This window comes from Stegodyphus dumicola, chromosome X1, assembly GCF_044657685.1.
Source record: "Stegodyphus dumicola isolate Sdum_Otavi_A_Nest chromosome X1, ASM4465768v1".
NCBI classification, from domain to species: domain Eukaryota; kingdom Metazoa; phylum Arthropoda; class Arachnida; order Araneae; family Eresidae; genus Stegodyphus; species Stegodyphus dumicola.
Window position 1 is genome coordinate 124,719,258 of NC_140780.1, and position 17,934 is coordinate 124,737,191.

The 17,934-nt window shown below is 34.1% G+C and overlaps 1 protein-coding gene across 6 annotated transcripts in view; it reads right to left on the reverse strand.

Moving 5' to 3' along the window:
• Positions 1-293: 293 nt before the first annotated feature.
• The window catches only part of cu (NADP/NADPH phosphatase nocturnin), an 80,204-nt gene continuing 62,563 nt past the window's right edge, over positions 294-17,934 (reverse strand). For all 6 annotated transcript variants that reach the window (XM_035352003.2, XM_035352004.2, XM_035352005.2 and 3 more), the window contains exons 2-4: positions 5,929-6,152; positions 4,473-4,824; positions 294-1,004 (exon numbers count right to left, since the gene is read on the reverse strand). In XM_035352003.2, the coding sequence (XP_035207894.1) occupies positions 533-1,004; positions 4,473-4,824; positions 5,929-6,152 (1,048 nt within the window). In that variant the 3' untranslated portion in view covers positions 294-532. The remainder of the gene's footprint in view (positions 1,005-4,472; positions 4,825-5,928; positions 6,153-17,934) is intronic.

Sequence of the window (17,934 nt, forward strand, 5' to 3'; positions counted from 1 at the left end):
TCAATCAAAATATATTTTCTGAGAATTTTATATCCAGTTAAAATAAAATAAAACTGTACTATCAGATGACCTAATCGTAATCGAAGCCTATTTTTATACTAATGATATTTTATACATGACACTACATGGTGAATTATAGTTATATATAAATATATTATCATTAAGTAGGTGACTTTATACTTGCTCATTGTGAGATTATAGACGGGTTAATAAAAAATGGATACTTACTGCTTAGTTAAAACGTATTTTGATAAATACAATTAAACACGAAATGAAAAATAATGAACTCGACGAAAAAATAACAAATAATTTAATTTCCATATAAAATAAAACAATATGATAATAAAATCGTGATTATGATGAGTATGAAAATTAGCAGCTGATATATATATATATATATACAAAAACATTTAAAAGATCAGCTACGTCAACAATAAGCTCAGATAGTATGAAAAGTTCCATGGGCGCATGCGTTGTAAGTTTTTGTATCAACATTTGTCTTTGGTGAATAGCTATGCTTTTACACAACTTCTTAAAAATCAAGATTTTTAAACTTCAAATCAGCAACCAAAGAGAAATGATCTGATGGGTAACTATATGATGGTACTCTGCCTTCGCCGATATCTTCAGTGCTTGGAAGTTGAAGAAGATTTTCCACTTCAAAAGCGTTACGGCTGAAAAAAATGTAATCTAGAGTCTGACAATATTCACCATCTTCTCTAATCTTCCATGTTGTATAAGAAGGTTCTGTTTTCCTATTAGATAAATAACGATATGCACTATCTAGTGGTAAAATATCATCATTCATCATAGTTTGATACACTGGCTCGGAAGGATTAGCATTAAAATCTCCGGTTATGATAACGGGACTATTGCCACTAAAATCTTTTATGAAATCAAGCAAATCTTTGCCTTGCTCTCGACGCATTGTAACTAAGAAAGGTCCTTGACGAGCTTTGAGATGTGTAGTAGCTACCCAAAATGTGGTATCATCCTTCCTTCTCCTGAAACACAAGAATCATTAAGTAAATTGATACTAAAAATTCAAAAATTCAGCAAGTTAGGAAATTTATAATTTAGCTTAATTAACTAAATTTAAACAAAATGCGAGCCTTTTTAACATTTAATACATAAACTTGAATACCTTTGTTTTTAATTGTTTAATTTTTATACAGACACCTTCTACAAGACATTTAACTCTTTGCACTTGTAGCCTTCTCACCGCTAACTTACCAGCAACTCGACGATAATTGTTCGAAAAAATGTTGATTAAGAATTATAAAATTACAGAATTAAAGTTATCAAAAAATGTAAACCTTAGTTCAGGATATTGATCTATACCATTCTATACTACAACACTAACTGCATTTGGTTTTGAAAGCTCTATTTCTTTTAAACTTGCTTACGTATCTTTTAAAACTACACAGTACTCTTCGATCGAAGAGTACTGTAAGTAGAAGAGTATTGAAGATCGAAGAGTACAAGCAGGTCTACTTAATATATCCTTACCCCTTATCTAAAATGGAGTACAGACCGTACCGTGAATGAACTTCCGCTATAATATCGGTTGATATTTTTTTAATATATACTTCGGTATATAAATCATGTTTTTTTCTGACTTTTTATGCCATACACACAAAAATCTTAAAGGGAACGCATTTTTCAAAAGAATTTATCCTGTGCAAATTTATCCTATGTAATCATTGATAAATTTTAATGTCCTCTGAAAAGAGATAATGAGTGTGAATGGCTAACTTATATATTATTTAAATTATATAATTTGTATTCTGTTATAATCTAATTTGCACTTTTGAAAGGAATTTGTAGAATCCTGCAAGTCCTCCTGTTTGTTCGGCGTTTAGAAGTATGTATCTCCTATGAGCCCTGAAGTTCACTTTCGAATTTCTAACGAACGAGAAATTTAGCTTAGATTCGTTATTCATATCACAGACTATAAATTTAATTTATGCAATTTATATTTACTTTCTTAAACATGTATATGTTGTATTTATGTCTTATGAACTTTGCTTACGACACCTATCATCATAATTATTAAAATATACAATAGGGACCCGAAAAGAAGGTCTCGCATACCAAGAGTTTGGATTTATTACATTTTGTCAATGCACATTAGGACTATCTGCCCAAAGAGAGGGATACCCTTTATGAAAGACTTGTTATAGAAAACTGGCTTATTATTCATTCATTACAGATGAGGAAAATCACGAAAATGCAAAAGCAGGCAGTTCATTGCCTGGATACGAGTCCCGCTCGAACTACCAGCGTTTAATGATCCTATCCGATGGGCCGATATTAGACCGACTTCCACATGAGGTAGACTCAACTGTATGAATGTCATATAGTAAAGGTTTTTATATAAAAGACTAAATGATCTGAATATCGTATTTTATAGTAAAACTACGTAGCCGTCGATTTGTTTAATGTAAAAGTTTAAGAATAACGCATAATTAACGTCTTCTTCTCCCTTTATTTTAAATGTTAGACTTCACATATATAAAACAAGCTAGTTTTCAGACTGGCATTTTGAGAGTAACAGATATTTGGACCAATTTGGCCATTAAAACTGCAACACCGTGAAGGAAAGCAATATTAATTATATAAATATTAAAAAGATATTTATTATATGTAACCAGTATGCCATGAAGATAAAATGATTAAATTTGTAATCAGTTTTGGGAGTTACAGGGGTGTTAAGTTAGTAGAAACAGCTGCCACCGCTGGCAGCTAAAACGGCCCTTACCTGAAAACAACTGATGGAGAAACAGGAATGGTGAATGACAGAAAAGAGCAACTCATTCCTTGCCGCTTCAAGTCTATGTCACACTTCATCAACCGTATTAGCTGGAGAAGGGTGGCGGGCCAGTCTCTCAGCAACCCATGACCAGATGTTTTCAGTGGGTGACAGATCTAGAGACCGTGCAGGCCAGGGCAGCAATCGAATACCCTGTGTATCAAGGAAGGTCAGAACACGGCGTGCAACATTTGGTCTTGAATTATCTTGTTGAAACATGGCGTTTTGGCACGCCTCGAAGATAAGGTACAACCAGTCCACGTAAGATGTCAGAAATGTACCGATCTGCGTCCAAATTACCGTTTATCCGAACTAGAGATGTGCGTGCCGTGCACCCAATGGCTGCCCAAACCATATTACACCAAGTGCAGGGCCCCTATGCTCAAGCATGCGACGTGCGGTCCCCTCGGAGCCTCCAGACACGTATATGGACATCAGAATACTGCACAAAGAACCGGGACTCATCTGAAAAGACGACGTTGTGTCACTCCTGTATCCTGCTTTGTCGTTCGGCGCACCAGAGTCGCCGTCTCTCTCTATGCTGCACTGTCATGGGAAGTCGAAGTAATGGTCGTCGTGCTGATAGTTCACGCGGCTGCAAACGTCGACGCACCGTACGAGCGGATACTAGACATATTGCAAACATGCCCATTTCCCGATTAAAGGTCCGTGATGTGATCGTACGATCGATCGTTTTGCAGGGCTGATCTCACAATATGTCTGTCCTCCGAGTGTTAGTCATACGAGGCCGTTGAGATCCTTCATGTCGTTCACTATGCCCTCAGCAAGTCATGGATTCCATATTCGCATGACAGTGGCTGGATGTTGACGGGTGATATCACGGAACGATAAACTGCACTCTCGATAGACAATGATCCTGCCTCTAACGCATTCCGACACTTGCTGGTAAGCATTTCTTCTTATTATTCGACATAACACGATATTCTGAGCAAACTACGACCTTATAAAGCACTTTCTGAATGAGAAATCCACCACAAATATTTCTTTTACACAGATCTTCAGATGTCGTTTCTCCCTCTTGCGTCGTCTAAACGAGCTGAAATACTAATCATTTGTATATAACAAAGAAGTACCGAAATTCGTTATTTGTATTAAGGCTTTGCTTGTAAATTAAAAAAAGTGTGTAACAGATAATTAAACACATTTATATAAAGACGGAGTAATTAAAGCCATCAAACGCTGATTGAGTTTAAACCAGAGCTCGCGTTTAGAAAGAATTATCAGGCTGTGTGTGATTTTAGTAGTTTACTTCAGGTGAGAGCCCTTCTCCTGAGACAGACATAGACAGCGGAGGATGGGCCTTAAATACCTCAACAGATTATTTTTAACTGCAGATTAAATCCTTTTCAGGATGACTTCATAATTAATGGCCTGAGTCGCCAATTCAAGGTAATTTTTGTTTGGATCGTAATTATGCACCCAAATCAGATTGGCATACATTTAAAGAATCTTTCCAAGAGAAAAATTTTAAATTAGCTTTAAATTAATACGCACAATTTTCACACAATACTGAAATTTTAAATAATTCAAAAAATTATAGTTGTAAAATACTATTTACAATACTTATAATTGTAAAACTAAATAAAAATGTTACTAAAGTATAGATGTAAAATACTATTACACCTTTTATAGACTATACCTTAATTTGCACAGCACTGCAACCTGGTTTGATTGATAACCCCAGATTTCTAGTGATCTGGTTTTCGTATCCAGAAGTTCAAATTTTGTCTCGTCAATAAATATAGCACATCCGTCAGGTCCATTGTTTCCAGTTATATAAAAGCAAGGTGAATCTGGTTTAGGGAAAAAAATTCCTCGAAACCCTAACGGACCTAGGGTACGCTTGAAGAACTGATAATGGTCAACCTCTTGGAAACAGAGAATGTCGGGTTGAACTGAAGCCATTTCCTCCAGAAGACGCCATCTTCTAGTCCACCACGACAATGCATCCAATGGACAAGCAACAAATTTGTCACTGCTTATGGCAAGGGCTGCACACACACAAAAGAAATATAAAATCTAATTAACAATATAATCACTTTAGTGTTAACAAAGCAAACAGGTGTGTAATAGAAGAGTACAAGAAGGAAAAACTAAGCATTATCTGAAAGATTGAGTTTTACGTAAAGAAACATGGCAACAGTAATAAAAAGAAAATACATCAGAAAGGAAAATTGACCTTTCATCAGGAACAGTATTAAATTTTCAAGAATTTTTTTTTAACTGACGTTATCTCTTATGTTGCTAATTTTACAATATTGAGTATTTACGATAATTTAAGTAGAAAAGGTTTTGCATTTCAGTTTATTTGAAATGAAATAATAAAGTATACTGCATTTTAAACTAGCGTTAGAATGTTGCAACCATTTTTTTTTAAAAAGAACGATAATTACGATGGCTATTTAACAGCTGAAATAATACATGATAAATTTTTTAAGACATTCGAAATTCACAAACTACCTTTAAAATATTGGCAGGGAGTTTAAAATATTATATTAGTAGCAGTTCAGTGTACAAGCTATTACAAGATCTTATGATATTAAGTATTTAAAACAATTTAAGTATTAAGAAAATTGCATAAATACATCATTTTATTATTTTTTAAATAAATTTAAGTAGGTTAAAATCACACTGAGTTTTAAAACATTGTCTAAGTGAACTAGTAGTAGCGAATTTGCAAAAGCAAAGAAAGAACAGAAATTCCGAGAACTATTTTATGGCTGAAATAATTCAGGACAAAGTTTCTGAAGGCTAAATATATCTTTAAAAGTCTGCAGTAATTTTACAAAAAGATTAAAAGTTTGTTGGGGGAAGATATTGTAATATTTCTTGATTTTTTTTAGAGTCACTTCATAGTATTGATGTACTTTTCATCAACATTTCTTGTATTGATGAAATTCGGACTGTTGACTTTCAGTACTTGACTCGAATCTTCATTAAATTTGTTTTTGCAACTTATAAATCTCAAAGAACAGATGATAAAATAAGAAGTTTAAAAGTAGATGAAGGTATCAAAAATTCATCATAACTATAGAATGTACAGTTAAATATTTTAAAATCTGAATACTGGTTTCTCCTTTGGTGATGATATCTACCTTGAGAAAGAACATTCCATTGCATGACTCGTAATTTCACATCCGAGACTTTAGAAGAATCTGCAACTTTATGGAAATGACGAACAATTTTAGGAGGAAGACAAGCTACTTCTTCACGACACCGCAGGCGAAGGTCATCCCATGTGTTTACATTAGGCAAATGGAAGTCACTGTCAGCAGTATCTTCGTTCAGAATTTTATGGGAGGAGGTGAAGCTGCCCATTCTGGAAGAAAAACAATCTTCTGAATAATTAAAATCAATTGAAAAAAAAAATGCTTCGGAAGAACTTGCAAGAGAATGCTTAGGTTTTCCAAAACATCCAAATTTCAGAAAGTAATTTAAAACCATCTCCATTTCATATAAAAGTTGCTTTATGAGCACTGCTTTTTGCCATCTCTGCTGAAGATACAGCAAACTGCATTGCAAAGTTTAAATAATTTTTCATAGATTTACTTACAAATTAATTTAAATCTTCATTACTATGCATAAATCTTTCAATCTAAATTTATAGTTACTATTGAGGCTTCCAAATAAAATAAAATACATCAGTCAAGAACTGAATAATTGTTTTCGATGCTCATAACACCATGAAGCAAATTAGAAGACATTTTGACATCCGCGCCTAATTTGAAGAACTGCGATATAAAAATAACATTGTACTGTTCAAAAATAACATTTCACAAGATTAATAAACTTTCAGTTTATGGCAGATTACTAAGCAAAACGCATTAAAATGTAGGCGGACTGAATAATAAGGTTATAGCTAAATCAGCATAAATAGCGTAATATAAATTGAAGAGATTCAATTTTATTTTTAAACCAACCTCGGTTTTAATAACTGGGCATTAATTCAACTAAAGTTTTCAAAATTTCACAGAAAATGTCCTGCCATATTCAAGTTACTGCGGTGTTCAGATTTTCAACCATCGAAAAGGTCTGTCTACCTCTGTAAAGGGCTCTGATGTCTTTTTCCATATATTTCTCAACAGATTCAGGATAAAAAGAAAGAACTATAATTTGATACAGAAAAACTGTTTTGTGTGCCTGATCCGTGAATACAGCCTTAACCATGCAGAAGTATGTATTTTTCTCCATACAATAGGTTGTCATCGGGAAACAATTTGCAGAGCAGCAGTTCTCAACTGGTGGTACGCAAAGAAACAGAGTACTTTTAACTATTAAATTCAAAAATTAAATACTCCAACATCCTGTTAAAGTTTTTTTTCTCTAACACTTGTAAAATTATGCGATCACAGCTTTGTTCAAAGACTTTAGCAAAGTATTTTCACAAATATCCTTTTAGCCATAGATATAACAAAATTTGTCATAAATGATGTTTTTAAAAGGAGTAATAAAATGGATGTTTTATTTAACAGGAAATAAAAATAAGTTCCTATAAAAAGATAATACTATTTCATTATTTCTTTTAGAGTTAATCGATTTATTAGAATGTCTACACTTTATGTCGCCACCATTTCCGGCATCATATTTCTTTATCTTCAATTAGAAGCATTTTCTACATCGATTTGCTTTCTCTAACAGCAGGTATTTTATCATCTTGTTGCTTTGTATTCCTTACTTTTCTACGCCACTTGAGAATATCGTCATTTATTTTGAAGAACAAGTAATATATTTTGCATTTAAATATTTGTGAAGAAATCGTCAAACAAACCTAGATTTTCCAAACGGAAAAATAGCTAGGATTGACTAAGCGAAAAAGTGATGATTCACCAGATGATGGATCCAGGACAATCTACTAGCACTAAGAATATTGAAAAGAAAAGAAAATTTTTTTATAGAAAATATAATGAATCTTACTTTATCATTTAGGTTTTCTCAGATTTTATATGAAATGGACTCTCAACCTCAATGTGCTGTTTGCGGTTAACTATTATCCAATCAAAGTAGGAAACCATCGTTTCTTAAAAGACATTTTGAAGCTAAGTATGCCAGTTTGAAGGATAAATCTGAGAAATATCTTAAGAGGAAATCAGTGGAGTTCAAAAATAGTAAACAAATGATGAAAGGTTTTGTTACTTCAAGTGAAAAGGTTTTGGAAGATAGTTACTTAGTAAGCCTAAGAATTACCAAGACTGGGCAGGCTCCCACTGTAGAAGAAAACCTTATATTACCAGCAGCTAAAGATATTGTTTTGACATTATTCAAAAAGCGGCTACAGATTATAATGAAGAAAATGCGGCTAATGATTATTATATACTGTTATGAAATGATACAGTAAGTCGAAGAAATCATGAAATGGCAAATTCCATAAAAGAGACACTTATTCAAAAAATAAAACACCGTGAATATTTCGCATTGCCAATTAGATGAAAATACTGATATAACGAACTTAGGTCAATTATTAGTTTACATACCTTTCGAAGAACATAAACGAATTGCCGAAGTGTATTTATTTTGTGAATCTCTTCAGGATAAAGCAACTGCAATTTGTAAGTAATTGACAATTTTATGTCTGAAGATGATATTCCTTGGAGTAACGGCATTGTTGTATGCAGTAACGGAGCTAGGGCTTTAATAGGAAACCATTCCAGTGATATTTCTCAAATAAGAAAAGTAGCACCTGAAACTAAATTTATTCACTGCTCCATTCATCGTGAAGCTTTAGTAGCCAAAACAATCCCTGGACACCTGAAAATCTTGAACCAAACTGTCAAAATTGTTCATTTTATTAAAAGCCGAACTTCAAGAATATTTACGATTTTATGCCAAGAGATGGGCAGTGAACATGAAACACTTCACATACCGAAGAAAGGTGGTTATCCAGAGACAAAGTTTTAAATCGTCTTCTTGAACTTCAATCAGAAATACAAATTTTCCTCTGTGATTAAATATTTGAATTGTAAAAATGTTTAGTGAGGGAATTATGGTTGGCGCGTTTAGCATATTTAGCTGATATTTATGGGGTTTTTATTGGTTTATTTCATTATGGCAAAGCACAATAGGACTATCTACCTAAGGAGAGGGATGCCTTCGTGAAGGACTTTCTAAGGGAAACAGGCTCGTATACACGTTACACGTGGGGAAAACCACGGAAACGCCCATGCAGCCAGCCCGTTCGAGGGATTCGAACCTCTGATATTTATGGAAAGTTAACACGTTGAGCGCCATGTCAGCCATCTGTGGCTGACACTAGACTTTCTGTTTAGGCCGCGTCAGCCATCTGTGGCTGACGCTAGACTTTCCGTTTACGCCGCGTGAGCCATCTGTGGCTGACGCTAGACTTTCCGTTTAGGCCGCGTCAGCCATCTGTGGCTGACACTAGACTTTCCGTTTAGTCCGCGTCGACCGCCGCTGGCTGACAGCGTGTAACATGATATATAACTATACAATTTACACTGTTTTATGGAATTACAGAAAAATTATTTAAAATTTACTTAATTTTGATTCATTACATGACTAATGGATTTCATTAAAACACGGTAAGCATAAAAACGTTCTCCATTACAGCTATTACAAATTGTGACTACTGTCTTTTTTCTGGCCATTACTTTAACAGCTTCAGTTGCATTTTTATCATAATTTACAATATTTCCGTACTTCAAAGGCTTTTTCCGGTTTTCTTTGGAGTTTATGCTGTCGTTTTTTAGATATTCTTGCATTTCTGTTCGATGGAATATCTTCTTTTTCACAACTTGTAAGAGATAGCGCTAATTCTTTCCGGACTTTTGTAATGCTAATTTTCTGCTTCGTAATATCTTTGCATAGAATGTAACTATTTACAAAACAGACTTGGAGCATAACGTGTTGAATGAATGCCTATAGGAATCACGTTCCAAACGTAAACTATCTTCTACTGCGATAAGGAATCGCTGGCCCTACAATGCCAGCGCTTTTAAGTGGCGCGCGTAGCCTGAACGGGATTGCCTAAGAAATACGCTTGGCGCTCAACGTGTTAAATGAAATAAATTTAGGATTACAAGGGAAAATGTTAATTTGTTTACCATCAGAAATAAAATAAATGCAATTATTGAAAAAATTGAGCTAATAATCAGAGAATTGGATAATAATATTTTAAGCTTTTCACCACTTTTAAAAAGTTTTCTAACAGAAAATAATTTGAAAATAAAAGAAGAATTATCATCCGACATTAAAATCCATTGTTTTAATTGATAAATAATTTCAAAATGTATTTTCCCGAGGGTTATGGAAAAGAAAATTGGATTAGAAATCCATTTTATCCAAATGTATCTGAAATTTTATTTCGTGAAGAAAAAGAACAACTGATAGAAATTTCCTGTGATTGAGCTCTTACTGAAGATTTCAAAAATATCAAACTAGATTTTCTCTTCGAGTAAGGTTTAATTTGATCTGATTACGAGTGAGTATGTGAAGTCTATTTTTCATTGCCGGCTAATGGTCTTGGAAAATAGTTTAAAATTGAAAGCCCTTTATTGCTTAGATATCGCCTTCTCCCCAATGTGTACAAGGACCATCCATGCATGCATTTAACATAATGTCTCTACATTCTACAAGGTAACTAAAAACGTTCTTGCCGTTTTTGGTGTACTTTTTTTTTTGGATTAAACACTCACAGAGAGGAAACGAATTGACTCACCCGTCTGAGAAATAATGGACGGTTAGTGTAATCATTGATCTGCACTACAGGCGCGTTGGACCTGCATAAGCAATCACAGCTCATTCAGCGTCGTACAAAAGTGGAAGTTTCCAACCGGTTGTTAGCTGTATGACTTAAAATATGTATGACTTCGGTTGTTAGGTGGTCCTTAAAGGTGGCCTGGCAATACATACGAGCCTCGTATGTATTGCCAGACAATAAATATAGTAGCGATTAATTGTAGGCTATAAATTGCTGTGACGGTAAATTGCTGGCGATGAATTTTCCTAGTTTCAAACAAAATATACATGCATTTTTAATGCCAGGGTTTAAGGCAGCTGTTCTTGGTAGACGTTTAGAATTCTCATATTGGTGTGGAAAGACTCCATTTCTAATTTCGGCAATTCAATATGACAATTCGGATTTATCCCTTTTTTAGAAATTCCAAAGAATTCACTAGATGCACCAGTTTTAGTTTCATCAAGTTTTCATGTTTATGTTTAAAATATCTGTTTTCGATTTGGCATTTGTAATCTTTTAGCAGTATTCCTGAATTGTCAAAATACGAACTTCAAGCATTTCTTAGTCATCTATATAAAGTTTTCTATTTTAGAATTTAGATGAAAGATCTGTTCAGTTTCCTTTTCTGATTTTTAAAATCTTCCACATCATTGTTATCAATACTGTCTCCCTTTAATGTATCACATATTTTGCTAACAGTTACAGAAATTCTAATGCTTTTTCTTTCACTCTAACTTCTCTTACAGAAATTCTAATACTTCTTCTTTTAACTCTTTCACATCTCTAATGAATTAGACTGAGCCACTTTCAAGTACTACAGCTTTCGGTTATTTCAGCACTTTAACACAAAATTTCAGTCATGAAATCAGTTTAACAATTAGAAAGTTCTTACTTGTTTTTTGATCTGATAAGCTTCTAAAACCGAATCATTTTAGATACTAATCCTTTATTAGCACAACATATTGAGGACAGTTCTACTCTCAACACAAAAGCAGTAGTTCTAACATATCAAGGCCCACCAGCGGCTGAGGGGTCAAACTCGCTGAACACTGGTAGTTCGCTCCGAGGTTCTAATCTCGCGAACGGGCTGGCTGCATGGGCGTTTTCGTGGTTTTCCCCATGTATAACGTGTTTTCCCCAGTTTTCCTTAGAAAGTTCTCTACGAAAGCGTCTTTTCCCTTAGGCAGATAACCCTCGAGGCTAGGATGTAATCTCATAAAACCAAACCAATCTAGCCTATCAGAGCCATATATATTATATATATTATATATTATATATATTATATATATATATATATATATATATATATTAGTTTAGATTTCGCAACAATTATTGCCTACAACTCTGACTTTTGTACAAACGTAAACGTAATTTCTTCTCAATTGACTTTAAGACATGCATTGGCAAACGAATAAATTTTTAATCGCCCATTTTCAAAATGTTGAATTATTGAATACTTTCAAATTATTATTATTTATTGAATTGATATATTGATGAGTCGAGTTATTGAATACTTTAAAAGGTCTACGCTATATTATTGTCTTAGGCCATTTAGGATTTTCTTTTCATTATTCAATTCGATAGTACATTCTTGAAACATCAATCAAGCATTCTGTAAATATTTACGTTTTCTCACTAATCATCAGTGTCATGCATTAGTTGTTCTTACTAAGGCACCTTAACATTGAGTAACGCAGTTTTATTAAATGATATTACATATCCGTTGTGTCACATGCTAACACAACGCTCATAAAAACAAAGTACACATGCTGATTTAATAAACACTAATTCTAATATGGCCATATTTCTTATTTTCAACTAATATCAGCCATTGACCATGTGCACGGCGCCCTCATGCGACTCATCGTCTGCTCAGTTTTTTAAATGGACACTTATCTGCCCAGTAAAGCGACGCATACCTTCATGGAGAACTTTCTAAGAGAAAGTTAGTCATAGTTGCATTACAGATGGGGGGGAAACCAATTGCATACTGTTAAATCACCAAAAAAAAAAAAAAAAAAAAAAGAATCTGAGATAAATACCAGTACTTCAGTGCTTTAGCCATCGGGACTGATAAGCCCGTGAAATATGGTATTAAAAGCCCAGAGAATTTTTAAAAAGGAACTCGAACTCTTCTTAATGACAGACTACACGAATAAGTGATGATCGTTAAGCCTTACGATCTGCCATAAATAAATCATTCCTGCCATACAGAAATGTTAATTTCCTAGAGAATCTTTAAGATAAATTGACTCATCACCCCAGCATTTAAGAAAACTTCTATGTAGACAGTCCATTCCACAACGAATTAAAACTCTGTTAAATATATTAGCATTAAAATTTAAATTTTTCAGTTATTTCTGAAGTGTAACGTTATGCACTCATCTATTTATCATCTGTTATAATCCGTTCAGTGGAAGATTAGGATTCTTTAGATTAAGAAAAAATGTGCAAGGGCTATCTGTTTAAAAGGAGAGATTACTTCGAGGAAGATTTCTTAGAAAAACTGGTCCGTGTTCACGTTACACACAAGGAAAATAATAAAAACGTCCACACAGCCAATCTGTTCACCGGCATTCAAATTTAGATTAATCTACCAGTGTTCTACCAAGTCAAATATAAAGTTATGGAGAATTAAGTTCCAAATTAAATAAGCGGAAGATCTATTTTAGGGTGGAGTTGTATGGCAGTGAAAGGTGTTGGCAGTCTTCAGATTATTAATGACATTACGGGAATTTTCGTTGATTTAAATGCTTTAAAACGAATTTAATCTAAATGCCAATTAACTGGGAACAGCTAGCAACTAAAAAAGCACACAGCAGGAACATTCAACATTGCTTTTTTATAGTGTGCTCAAACAGCTAAAATCACTTCCGTAATCACATATTTAAATTCTACTTAGCATTTGAGGACACAGGATAAACTAATAAGAAAATACAAAAACCATCTAAAAATCGCTTTAAAATTATACTGCATGCGTTTAGATTGAAAATATCACACACAAGCACAAAACATTTGAATTTCACAGCAGAACTGACTCAAAAAGTTATATAATGGCTTCGCAATAAAATATTTATTTACTTATAAGAATTTTAATGATTGCATTTACATAGTTCTTTCTTTATATGTAAAAATTTTGAATGAAAAACTTCGACATATTTATATACATATAAAAATGTCTTCAAAAAATATACCGTATTTACGCGAATCTAATGCGCATCGTTTTTGGCCAAATGTAGTATTCAAAATTGGGGTGCGCATTAGATTCGATGGCGCATTAGATTCGAGTGCAAAGTTCGCCGATGACCGTGAATTAACCCCGACAGGAAAAATTAAGCGTGCTGCACCGCACATTGTTGCACTGAGTTTCTGCTGCCTGGAAAAGCATCGAAGCACCAAAGATTGTGAAATCTTTCAAGAAATGTTGCATGACGATGATGATGATGAGGAAAGAAGAAATGAATCTGCGGCTAACGAAAAGAGCTGCGAGGATTCCAGTGATGAAAACAGTGAATAAAGTGAACGTTTACTATTAATCACTAATTGTAGAAACTGTTAGCTAGATAGAAATGTTACGATTTATTTCATGTTCATATTTTACGATAGATACCGTATATACGGTAGTGGTAATTAACAATGATTGTTTCACATAACAATTGCCCACTAATAGGTTAATTCTATGTTCTACTACTTTATGTATAAATCCATTGTTGTATAAAATATGGTATCTAAATTTAAATAAAATTATCATACCATTAATTGATAGTTTATATACAAATCCATTGTTGTATAAAATAAGATTCAATAAATTCCTCATATCATTGATGCGCATTACATTCGCCGACAAACAATTTTTTTATTATTTAAAGTTTTAAAATGGGGATGCGCATTAGATTCGATGGCGCATTAGATTCGCATAAATACGGTATGTATATAAATAATATCTTTTGGAGAAAATTGTATGAACTGTAATGTCAGTCATGGATTTTGAATAAGTGAATGCAAATGCGTATAGTTAATATTTATTAATTTTTTTAAATTTCATTCTTAATGCATTTATTTTTCGTTATGCCTTCAAATGTCTGTACGAACATTTTTGGGACCCACTGTACTGCAGCTACTAACAGTTTTATCAATGATGTTAGAGGAAGGGAAATAAAATATTAATATACTGGCCGCATCTGGCTTTTAAATGTACCGGGAAAATGCCTAAAGGGAACACCAAACAATAAATTTAAAAACTGTACAGAATTTTACTCTGCAGAATAACTTTACCCCCCCCCCAAAAAAACACAAATTTCAATAAAAATGTATCACATATAAAAAAATTACAATTAAATAAGCAAAATAAGCAATATCCTTTAATACGAATATTAATTATCCTAATAAATAAATTAACTAACTTCCCGTTGCCTTCTCTCGACAAACGTCCAGTATCCCAGAGAAATTTTAAATTAAGAAACTGCACAGAATTATCGGCCTCATTTTTCCGAGTGGCAATAATGCTGATATCAGCAACAATGGCAACAGTGATATATCAGCTTGTATGTGTGTGATTATGGCAAAGGGCTATCTGCCTAAGGGGAGGGATGCCTTCGTGGAGGACTTTCTAAGGGAAACTGGCTCGTATACACGTTACACACGGGCAAAACCACGAAAACGCCCATGCAGCTAAGCTCGTTCGCGAGATTCGAACTTCGGACCGAACTACCAGTGTTCAGCGACTTTACCGCTCAGCCGCTGGTGGACCCCAGTGATATATCAGCAACTATGGATGCGTTGCTGATATAATGACAGAGAATCTCATTCGAATTTTGAAAAAATTCGCTACGAGGTGCACTGGCTCTTGTCTCTCTAGATGCACCTATGTATCAAATTTCGTAGCCCTGGGTTTATTAGCTTACGCGCAGCACAAACGAAAGACACACAGAGAGACTTCTTTATATATATATATATATATATAGATAGATAGATAGATAGATAGATAGATTAAAGCAGTTTTAAAACAGTTTCGAAAAGAATTAAAAAAAGGAAGTGCAGGCAAAAATAATAATAAGAAGAAAGCGGCGAAGTATTAAACGAATTTGCTTTTTACATTTAATCCTAAGTAGGGCAACACAAAACCCACGGAATATACTACTTCAAGAATTTCTTAACCGAGAATCACATATGACATCAACACACATTTCGGATATTTTACTAAATTTTATATGAATGTAGCTAATTATTTTCTTTTGGTATAAAAAATGTTAATAAAATTTCGAACATTTGAAAAAATATACGACTTTCAGAAATCTCAGAAGCGTAAAGCTGAGTCTACCAGCTTCCAAGAAAACAAAACAAAAAAAAAATAATTTGTGTGATCAGCTTTCGTTCCCATAGATACCCAACATAACGAAGTTCAATCCCGTTGAATGTACAAGAAGCAGACTCGATTACTTGCTCTGATGTAAGACTTCAAGGCTAAAAAACGAATAAAATATTTTTCGTGCGCTACTTTTTTATTTCTTCTCCATTTCCATAGCTGACAAATTATCTCAAGCAAAGCATTTTTCTCCTATCGAAATACGCTTTACTGCTCTTATTTTAAATAACAAAATTGTATCGTAGCTTTTTAATCCAAATAAAAAGTTTTTATCTTTCATCACGTAAAATATAATTTTTTTCAGGTTACGCAAACCAAGTTCTAACTTACCTAACATCTATCTCAGTTTTGATCGACAGCCCTTAGAGGTGGAATCTGAACGGGTTTTACTCGCTTTCCCTACCACTAACCTCCCCAAATCTTTTTCGGTTCAATAGGTTTTAAGAGTCCCCAAACAGCAAAGACACTACAGTGACAAGCGTTCATGCTTTGTCCAAAATTTAAATCCGAACGGCGTGGGAATCTTTCAGTCTGCACTTATCTGTCGTGGACCGTTCGTGCAATGAATTGAAAATTGCTTACACAAGGTACTCTCATCCCGCAAAAGAAGTGCTACAAGTATTTTTTTTCTCTAAATAGTGATCTCGACATGAACTTCCACAGTTACACATCTTCTTAAATAAGGCTGCGAGTTTTTTACAGAAACAGTTACAACGCTGTGGTTGGAAGAAATCTGCAACGTAAAATCGAAATTTTTTATATCATCCCTCTTACTTGTTGAGCTGAAATTCCAATTAGTAAAACCTTTCAATGAATTTAGGAATTCCATAATTGTATATGCTAAAATGCGTGAATATATACGTTAAATGCCTATTACTGTTCAAAATTTTCCTAGGCATTTTTAAAGGTTATATGAATATGGCAAACCGCACAAGGGCTATCTTCTAAAGGGGAGAGATAACTTCGTGTAGGTTGTTGTTACTTGAATCTCTGCTCGACTTCGAGGAGAATGTTCAATGGAAAACTGACTTGTATTCATGTTACACAAGGTAAAAAAAACCCTCGCAAATCAATCATGAAGCCAGACTAATCGCCTGGGATCGAGTCGGAATCAAGTTCCGAGTACCAACTGTCTTGGCCGCTAGGCCACTAATGACCAGTGGCGTAGCTAGGGTGGGGCAAGGGGGGACATCTGTCCCCGGGCGCAGCATCCAAATTGATGCTACGAAATTTTTTTAATGAAATGTTTTCCATTCTTGGCACACAGAAAGGGGCGCAAATTCTTTAGTTGTCCCCGGGCGCTGGAAACTCTAGCTACGCCCTTGCTAATGACACGACATTATCAATGAGAAAATATTAAAACGTTGCACGTTTTGATGATTAATTTTCCCCTACAACATAAAGCTATAACCGCTGTTAAATTTGTACCTGACCCTAGGAAACTATCACATGTATCTCCGCAAAATTTGCAAGAAATGCTCTGCAACGTTGCCTCATTGAAACATAAATTTTTAAAAACTGGAAATTTAATTTTACGAAGACATAAAAGTTCAAAGCTTTTATTTACAGAATTCTTCCTTCCACGGTGTTGGAACCGATTTCATAAAATTACCCAGCTTTAACTTGAATACAACACAGCAATGTAAAATGTACAATTTGGAGGAGTCTCAGATTGGCGTAGATTTTGAATAAAACTATCGATTAAGAGGGCGATCTGACATAAGTCTGTATCCTTCAGAGGTAAAAAATTTATTTTTGCGCCTGAAGAACAAAGGCCTACGTCAGATCGTCCTCGAAATCAATAGAGTTTTATTCAAAATCTACGCATTCCAAGATCGCTTTTTCACCCATTTTTTTGGGGGGGGGGAGCATAATTTTAATTATCTATGTTAGTTTAAGAAACTATGCATCTTGAAGTACGCATACAAGTACGCTATTCCGGGGGAAAATGTATATTCACCTTTTTAAACTCAAGTACACTTCTATTTATCTGTCAGAAGAAATAAACTGTGCATTTAAGCTATTCATTACCTCCAAATACGT